This window comes from Saccostrea cucullata, unplaced genomic scaffold, assembly GCF_032062105.1.
Source record: "Saccostrea cucullata isolate Sc308-1 unplaced genomic scaffold, CSIRO_AGI_Scuc_v1 ctg167, whole genome shotgun sequence".
Lineage (NCBI taxonomy): Eukaryota > Metazoa > Mollusca > Bivalvia > Ostreida > Ostreidae > Saccostrea > Saccostrea cuccullata.
This window is the reverse complement of record NW_026939192.1, coordinates 266,617-276,607: the sequence shown is the minus strand read 5'-3', so window position 1 is coordinate 276,607 and position 9,991 is coordinate 266,617. Positions and strand designations below refer to the sequence as shown.

Here is a 9,991-nt window from a genome sequence, read left to right as displayed (position 1 = left end):
TAAAACAGTATTTACAATGTCATTTCCGGTATTGTGCAGTTGACCTTCGTGAAGATTTGTATTTTTGCCATTGCCATCGGTTCTTCCTGGACCATGGCTGGGGCTGCACAAACAAAACAGGACATGCCCCCAAAAGGGGGCTATGGCCCTATTGATTATAGTAGAAAATTGTTTAAAAGAATACCAGGTAAGTTAACTGAAAGATCATACTGCATAAAGCTGATTAAAGGGAGAAAGGGGGGGGTTTACCCGATTTGCCCCAGCCAGTAAGGGTACTTCTCAGTGAGAAATTATTTTATCTTGTTTATTGTGTCTTAAGCAGTTGGAAATGACAAAGCTTTCACTAGCGTTTTAATGTACGATTTAAAAAAACAATATGTAAACATTATTTTTAGCCGGGCTCATTGCTCGTAGACCAATGCCCGGCTATTGCGACGGTGAGCAACAGAAAATGCTGCTTCTTCACCGCCAAATTGAGTTTACGAATAAGAATGTAGTTCGTACGTCCAGCCGCTGTTGAGAAAACAAAATCCATTCAAACACCTTAAGAAATAGTAAATCGAATATTTTTTCAAAATATTAAATTGTTTAATATTTTTCCTGGCTCCTTTGACTAATATTTTACAAAGCAATTCAAAAGGTGCGAAAGGTTTTCACCAGGTATCCCTGTCTGCGTCATATTCTGTAAATAAAGGTTGTACTATCAGGCTAACACACATGCAGAGAACATCATTAATGACTTTGCCACATCAGTGCAGAGTCGTTTGACCTTAATTAATCTTGCTGCATCGGTGTTTATTTACTTCTGTTTGTATATAAAACCGGTTACCCCGAAACGATACATGTGAGAAATATTTTACGCTGTTAATTTCTAGCTATATTTTATTTTAAATTTTTAAAACTTTTTAATACTACACATGCCATTGAGATATTTTTGTGTGTAACATATCCTCTGAACGTCTGAACTTGATTTGAAACTATCACTACGGTCCTTGTTCATTACCCTGTAAATAAGCCCGGCTTTCAGTACTTCTGAGTACTTTGATTGGGGTATCAAGAGATATACCAGAAGGAAGCATTTCCAGGGGCCCACTCGATTGGGACCCTTCTAGAAGCAGAGGGGAATGTTGGAAGGGTTGGAATATGTATGTCTAAATCGAGTATTCAGAAGGATATTGAATAGGGTGGTATATTATCTGCAATGTGTTGAATTGAATTTCAAGAATTTGAATCCGTTTTTTCAAAGCATTAAATGTTAGTTAGATAAATAAAGAGTGGAAAAATTAATTTAATATAATAGTATTGGGAATATTTTTTTTTTATTTATGTAAAGAAAGATTTAAAACATCAAGTGTCTGCAGAAGAATATTAAAGTGCAAATAAAATAATTATGGTCAAATCAGGGACCTATTTACGGCTCAAAGCTGCACCCCATATATACATGGTAAATTATGAAACTGTGTTCAATGGTTGATTTTACTGCAATTACATAACAGAAAAAGGCTTCTTAACAGAATTACCCTTCGTACATGATAAAAATACTTTTTTGCAATTTATTTACAATAATAAAGATCCCCCAAGTTTTCACCAAACCGCTTGACGCCATATTAGAATGCTATCCTTCAGCTATCCTTCCATCTCTGACGTGGAAGGCTGAGAAGGCCTTCTAAGCAGTTATTCTGGAAATGGGCCCCAGAAATACTTGTACATGGGCCCACTCGCTTTCCATACTGTCTGCTCGATTGGTTTGGTAGGGTAGACTTAGAAGGCCTTCTCAGCCTTCCACATCAGAGATGGAAGGATAGCTGAAGGATAGCATTAAAAAACGGTTTGGTGAAAACTAGGGGGATTTTTATTATTGTAAATAAACCAAACTCAAAACAAAATACAGTTGCAAAAAAGTATTTTTATCATGTATGAAGGATAATTCTGTTAAGAAGCATTTTTTCTGTTATGTAATTGCAGTAAAATAAACCATTGAACACAGTTTCATAATTTACCATGTAATATGGGGTGTAGATAAGTCGTAAATAGGTCCCTGATTTGACCATAATTATTTTTTTTACATGCTCTTTAATATTCTTATGTCTCAGATACTTGATGTTTTAAATCTTTCTTTACATAAATAAAAAAAATGCCCAATACTATTATATATTTAATTAATTTTTACCCTCTTAATTATCTCAAGTTTCCCTTTCGACTTGAAATTCAACAACTGCAGTAATTCAAAACATTGCAGATAATATTCCATCCTATTCAATATCCTTCTGAACACTTGATTTCGACATACATATTCCAACCCTTCCAACATTCCCCTCTGCTTGACCCCATGTTTAAAGATGATTACAGCAGACATGCTTTCAAGTATTTCACACTTAAATTGAAATGGTTTACCACAAAGCAGAGTTTCCGAAAACCAAATATTTCTATCAGTCATTCGGACTGATGACTTAATGTGTTCTACCAGTCCAAAACATATTCTATCAGTCTGAATAAATTTTAGAATATACAGTGTATATTTCAAATGGCATTGAATATGTATAAATTTTTATCAGGGCTCACCAATTTAACACTGATTGTGATACCAGGATTATGCAACTATACTTAATTCAAGCATGGCAAAAGACCACACAGGCTTGTGGCAGCAAAAAAGTCACTAGCCCCAAGTAAATGTTGGGGGAAAGAAACAAGAAATTATGAAAAAAAATAATTTTTGAAATAAAAAATGTCTTATGGTTATTAGAATTCTTTTTAAAATTAAAATTAAATACTCACTTAAAAAATTGAATCATATATAAATAGCAGTTATGATAGAAATTCAAAATAAAAATAAATTTAAATTATCTTTACGTTTTCTCAGTGGACATTGCACTTCATGATCTATATACTGCATGTGTTTACCAATAACAGAGGGATGGAGGAAATTCGGATTAGGAAAAAAACGATTGTTTTGGAAGTAAATAAGTCAAGTAGAATTGCAAAATGGATAAGATTATGGATTGTTATGAAGAATAGGAGCATGCTGCATTGAAAATTTTCATTTATAAAGACTTCGCAGTTCGCAGTAGATCAGAGTGCAATAAAATAATCAGGACAAGCCCTCACCACAATCGGTCACACGGACCGGTACTGTAGCCAATTTCATCGGATATTCCGATTTTCTAACGGTTTTGCCGGTAGGACCGATAGTTTTTGGAAACTCTGACAAAGTGTTAAAACATATGCTCAACAGTTAAAACCTTACGGTGAGCACAGTTTTATTTTCTATATTTGATTAATCACAAATTCTTCAACTCAAACTACACCTTTCAAATGTTAATTTTGCAATCTGTTTATGACAGTTTTCAGAAAACTCCTTTAACACTTGTGTACAGTACTGCTTATTTGATATTAATCTTTTTTTTTTAAACATTATTTAAAACAAGAAGAAATATTCTCAAACTTTACCATATTGTTTAGCGACTCACCATGCAAGGGGATCAAGATTCCAAAGTTTAATGTTCTTGGATTTTCCCATAAAAAATCAAAATCTTCAAGCTGTTAAAATGGCAAAAATATAAAAATGTCACATGCAGATACAAAGTACATGTATTATCTTGTGATGGTGCATTAGAAAGTTTATTGGCATGAAAACTGCATACTTGTTTGATTATTTTTTTTTTTGGCAAGTCAGTTCTTGCTACGATTAAACCACAATATTGCTTGTGCTCTACATAGAATTAAATATTGGGAGTTTAGAATTTTATTTAATGTGGTCCCATTGAATTTTCTTGACATAAGATGTGGATTTCAACCCAAATTTCCTAGGATATGATTATATAGTCAAGGCAATTAAGACAAAATATCCACATAACATAATATATTGAGGGAAAAACATTATGAAATTCTGCAATTGATAAATAATGATTTTTTTTTTATGTATTTCAAATACAAGAGAAGGAGACATTAATAGCATACATTAACCTTAATTAATTAAATGCATTAACAGTAGGGATGTCAAAATTGTCAATAATTGATATTAATTAAATGCATTAAAAATAAATACATTTTGCATTATTAAGTATATATTTTAACTCCTGTCAACCAGTATATGTTTAGTCATTATTTTGAAATAAAATTTCACATAAAGTTTTGTACATGCAAAGTAATTATATTTTTTTTTTAAATTTACAGAATATATGAAGAGTATACATCTAAATGTAATGAAAATTTGTTTTTGAAAATTCAAAAGCTTCTTTAATATATTCCAGCTAGATTAATTGATCGTCTTACCAAAGTCTACACTACTTACTCCTACAAATTTATACCAATCTAAACAATTATCCACGGAAGAAAAATTAAAATCAATTAATTTTAGTGAATTAATTATCCAATAATTATTTTTAATGATATATACATAAACAAGGGGTCTATGTGTTTTCTGTAAAACTGTGCCCTTACAACAATACAAACTGATTGTAAGTACTTGGTACTGTTATACCACTAATTAAATGATCAAGAATTATTTATTCTAATAATTACACTCTTCACACTTTGAAAGCAATCCAACAGGAGTGTTAATTTTTTTAAAAATCAAATCTTATTCATGTCAACAGTACGAACTTCATTCAATTTCAAATAAAACTTGTCAGATCTTTATCTCAGTGTCTATTAAATGCTTGTATACTTAAAAACCGAATATTCGAATCACAAATTTGTATTCGAATATCAACTCATCGAATGAATATTCGAATATTCGTTGACATCCCTAATTAACAGGCTTGTCAATCAGACTTGTGTAATTTCCCTACCTAGAATGATGTACCGGTAATCCCCCCGTTATTTTCCCTTAAAACTCTGTTAGGGAAGGTCTTAGAACATCAAACCCCCTTCAATTTTTTCAATGTCCCTTGCTATGTCAATCCTGAGGGATAACCCTGCATTAGAAAATTTTTTTATTTTAGCCATTGGGTTGGTAAGATATTACATGTACCAGTACATATCTCTTTGACTACAATTCATTATCTACCTTCGGATCTTGAACATCAGTATCTCAAATGCTATATATATGTGGAGTCCTTAGGATGTCAGAACATTTTTATGTATTTTACCCACTTGCATATCTAGAAGATTTTTTACAATTCAATAGAGTTTCAGATGAAGAGGTTTGACTGTATATAATCTTTATGTTTAATCATCTCATCATCTGTTTGCTTTAATTTTTCAGGGAAGTATATCTTGGGTGGAGTTTTTGGAGTCACAGCCTATTCCTGGTGGTTGATTTGTGAGACAAGGAGATACAACAAGTAAGTTTTTTTTATGCCCCAGAATCAAAAGATCATGGGGGTATATTTTTTTTTAACCCCCCCCCCCCCCCCCGGATGAAAAGATTTGGGGGGGTGTATATTGTTTTTGTCCTGTCTTTCTGTCTCTTTGTTTTTAGTCTTCTGTCTGTCTATTGTCAACTTTAACAAGCCCATAACTATTGTGTGGGTGGGGCTTTTGCTTTCATACTTCACAGATGTGTTCCTTGTGACAAGACCTTCCTTTGAGTTCCATTTCAAGTTTGACACAAGTCTTGACTAAAATAGTGACCTTTTTGATTTTGATGAATGGTGATGCCATGGTTACTGCAAAAAAAAAATATTACATTTTAACCTTTGGACATAACTTTTGACACAGTTGACTACACTAAGACATAAATTGCATCGGTTTTTGATTTACAGTTGTTGCCATGGTTATAAAAATAGATTTTGTACTTCACATGTTTATTATTTATTGTGACAAGACCTTTCAGCTGGTATAAATATGACCATGACCTAAGAGTTTGACCCAGTTTTTCAAAACGTTAACCTTGGCTATAACTTTTGAACAGTTAAAACTAAGGTTTCCATATTTCACTGGTGTATTCTTATGACCTTTCTTTGCGGTCAACACTTTTGACCTTGACCTTTGGAGTTTGACATGCATTTGAAGAGAATTCAACCCTTGTCATAAGCTGCCATATGGGGGCATCAATGTTTCACAAACACATCTTGTTTAATATTTTATGACTCTACCTCAGCCAGTCAGGCACTTCTTTTGTATGCAGGATACTCCAAATTTATTGTTAAAAGAGGTACAGACCCCCAAAACACGTCATCCTGGTGTTTTTTAGCTCAACTATTGTGTGGGTGGGGCTTTTGAAAGCTCAAGTGAGCTTTTCTGGTTCCATAAATTTGACCTCTTGACTGTGACCTTGGAGTTTGACCTACTTCTGCAAAAAAATATTACATTTTAACCTTGGACATAACTTTTGAACAGTTGGAGACATCTTTTGAACAGTAAACTTTTAACATTTTCGACTTCTTCTCCAGAACCACTGGGCCAATTTCAACAAACTTGCCATAAAGCATCCTAGGGTGAAGGGGATTCAAGTCTCTTCAAATGAAAGGCCACACTCTCTTTCAAGGGGAGATAATTAAGAAATAGTGAGGGGTTAGGGGAGCCACAATCAGTGGCCACAAGGGATGAGGTCACATTTTTTGCATTACAAAATCTGTAGCATTATCGTAATATTAATATATAAAACCATTACGCAACAGTTCTGTAGCTAAGTGTTGAGCAGATAAACAAAATGCATAGTTATAATGAATATGAGTTTGCTTAATTTTTTTAAAAAACTTTGTGGTCCCAGGGTGAAGGGCTTTTGCTTCTCATTGAAGGAGGGGGTTCTATTGAAAATAAAGTGAAAGTATCAATTCTTTGAAAATCTTCAGCTAAGTGCAGAGCTTATGATAATTAGGGTACCTTGTCCAAATCTGAAATTCATGACCCTTCGGCCTTGGTCATGTGTTTTGGTGTTAAGGGTAGGACTGTGTTGAACCTGTAGTGAAAATCAATTCATTTTTTCTTTGAAAATCTTCAGTCTATGCTCCTTGGCACATTAAAAGCAAACAATTAAAGTAAAAGCTTAAATAAGCAATAATATTTTTGCCAGATTTTTAAACATCTGCACTATTTGGTCAAGTGTTATGGTCTTGGCCAGCCGCTGGCTCTTTAAATTTGTATTCTACTGAAAGAAGTTATTCCCTTTTGCAATTCACTTCTGATGATTGATCAATGTAAATAAATTTTTTTAAAAGTTAATGGAATAAGAGAATTATGCAAGATATTTTATTTTATAATACAAAAACTACTTTCATAGTTTTTATGATCAGATAGACTTGTAAATAATAGATAAAAATGAGATAAAAATAACTTATTATTAAATATTCTTCAAAGACAAAGAGAGGCCAGTGTGAGAAATTTTTATTGGGGTGAAAATTGTGATAGTGATAAATGGGGGACAGATTAGAATCTTGATCCTGATCATCCTATTTCTCTTGCTTTTGGGCAACAAAGCTTCATCTACATGTACCAGTTTATTTTATATTCTATGGATTCTCCAAGTTGTTTTATTTTACTCAGATTACCATTAAGGCCCTTGGGCCTCTTGTTTCAATAAATGCTTTACATTTTGACTTTCTTTTTCAGAATGCTATATTTAGAAAATACAGAGGCAAACATAGCTCTGGAACCACTTATAATGGCAGAAAACGACAGACTGTAAGTCATTTTCCTAAAAAAAAAAAAAGAAATGAAAACAAATAATCAGGATAGCAAGAAAGACATGATCACATACAAATTTACTTCATAATAATGATACATGTATTGACAAATTTCTCCTTAAGCTTGGAAGCTAGCCTTCCATCTTTAATTTTGGGGTTATTTTTACACAGAACCCTGAAGTTGTTTCGCCAGAATTGCGAACTTGAAGAAGAGCTGATGCAGGATGATCCTGACTGGAAAACAGGCACCATATTTGGGGTCCCAATGTTTTTTGATACAAGAAATCGGGGGATTATGCCAATTGGAACGGAACTGTATAATCACACAAATGCAAGAGCTCATTATTTGTTGGACAGACAATATCATTGGAAAGCAATGGATACAAATGTCGAGTGGTTCTCCAACAAAAACCCAACACCTGCTGAGCAATAGAAAAGATAAAGATTTTTCAAATGATGTTAAAATTTTATTTCATTGCAAGAAATGAAGCAGAATTTTCTATTAAAGTTTGTCTATATCTCCAATATTTGGTCTTATTGTTTCTCTTGATACATCTGAAAATTAATGGTTGTTGTACATTTAATGTTACAAGGCATCAAGGCACAAGCACTTGTTTCTTATACGGGGTACCCCATACTTATTTTTACCACAAGGTACTTAACTCATTTTCAGGCACCCCCACTTCAAGCTCGTATTCTATTAATATATCAAATATTAATTTACTCTATTCAAGCCTCTTTATTGTAAACTATTAATTTATTCCTCAAATACATTTCAAGACTTTTATTGGAATATTTTCCGGTTGGGGTTACAAATGAAAGATAATACCAGAGACCTCGGAATGGAATATTTGGAAGCCTCTGGTTTTATCCTACTCCCAACTGGAAGTTGTATCTCAATAAAAGTCTTAAAATGTATTGAGGTAATTTTCGAGGAATAAATGAGTAGTTTACAATATTAAAGAGACCCAACCAGAGACGTATGAAAGATTTAATTGACAAGAAAAAAGTCTCTTGAAGGGGGTGATGTCATTTTAAAGTAGGTTAATGATTGATATATTTACAGAATACGAGCTTGAAGTGGGAGTGCCTGAAAATGAGTTAGGTACCTTGTGGTAAAAATAAGTAGGAGGTGCCCTGTATACGAAATAAGTGCCTTTTCATCAAGGACTGGAGTGTGCTCTAGAGTGTATCATTGCACAAATGTTAAGCACAAAACAGGTAGCTGTTACAGCAACCTGCCTAAAAAGGGCAGATGTTGACATCTTATTTTTCTGCTCTGTTATTTATAATGTTAATATTGCACCTTCAGCTCGAAGAAACTTCAGATATTTTGTGTAAAGGAACTACTCAGTCACTGAAAGCACTACATTTCTTGGAATTTTCTGTTTGGTCACAAAAGGAGGTTATCATGCCTCTCAGTTAATTAAAATATCCTCAGCCTTTAAAGCACTTCTAAATATTATATCCATCAAATATAAGATGCCACATATAGTCCTGCATGTGTTCTCTTACCAGTTCATGCAAGCATCATGTTGATTCATGGCTGATTCAAACAAAAACGCGTTTGCTGTCATTAACGTCTTTTCTACCCTGAAAAAGATCGATTTTGAATAAAGTCCGGTTTTCAGAAGTTCTGCACTGTGTTACAAGCTCAAGTATCTTGCTCTACAATCTCTACAATTTCTCCAAATAATTCTCGTCGTAGTTCGGCTACCTGCTTGGCTTTTTCGTGAGCATAGTCAAAATATACGTTTCTCATCCCCTCGACGACCGCCAAGCGAAGCCGTAGATGATAGCGGAAGGTCCTTTTGTTCATTTTTTTGGCATTGTCGTACCTTTTCTGTAGGGAGGTTAGAGCTCTGTTTAACATGACGATTTGTTCACAAGATCTTCGGAATCTCCTCTCAGCATCCACAAGATTCACTCTTCTCTCGTTGAAAATTCGGTTTGAACGTCTTATCCTGGTCATAGTAATGTCTGGATTATTGGACTAGATAGTTGAATGAGAGTACGCCTATCAATGTGTTGTCCCAAGTATGTTGATAAAAGCCCCCTCCAGATAAAGAACTCGCTGAATTGTCACCTGCCAGTTGCCTTGGTAACAGCTGTCAGGTCGCGCGAGTTGTGATTTTGTCTTCTTTATCTCCCGATAGCTTTAAATCCTGAGGGTGAAAATTCACAGCAGTTAAATTATATAGTTATTAATTTCTATTTCCTGGCAATTGCATAATTGCTTTTAACGCGCTACATTCGCAATAATATACACGATTGATAAATTTAGCCTTAAGAAAAGAATGGAGATATTTGCAGAATTATAATACCGGTATATGTTAGATTTGAGAATAGTTTTTTTTTAGGGAAAAAAAACTTCAACCACGCCGCTTTTTAATATATTTATATATTTTTTTGATTAATACTGA

General features: G+C 33.6%; 1 protein-coding gene across 1 annotated transcript; it reads left to right on the top strand.

Moving 5' to 3' along the window:
• Nucleotides 1–7: 7 nt before the first annotated feature.
• On the top strand, nucleotides 8–8,093 carry LOC134252549 (NADH dehydrogenase [ubiquinone] 1 alpha subcomplex subunit 13-like). The gene is made up of 4 exons (XM_062735055.1): nucleotides 8–187; nucleotides 5,207–5,285; nucleotides 7,495–7,566; nucleotides 7,740–8,093. The coding sequence occupies exons 1-4, from the start codon at nucleotides 94–96 to the stop codon at nucleotides 7,999–8,001; spliced, it is 507 nt and encodes a 168-aa protein (XP_062591039.1). The 5' UTR covers nucleotides 8–93; the 3' UTR covers nucleotides 8,002–8,093.
• Nucleotides 8,094–9,991: the final 1,898 nt, after the last annotated feature.

Excerpts from the sequence above, each read along its gene's own strand:
- LOC134252549 (XM_062735055.1), top strand. The coding sequence starts at position 94 with ATGGCTGGGGCTGCACAAACAAAACAGGACATGCCCCCAAAAGGGGGC. Across the intron at positions 188-5,206 it reads ATTGTTTAAAAGAATACCAG|GGAAGTATATCTTGGGTGGA; the intron begins GTAAGTTAACTG and ends TTAATTTTTCAG. Across the intron at positions 7,567-7,739 it reads ATGGCAGAAAACGACAGACT|AACCCTGAAGTTGTTTCGCC; the intron begins GTAAGTCATTTT and ends ATTTTTACACAG.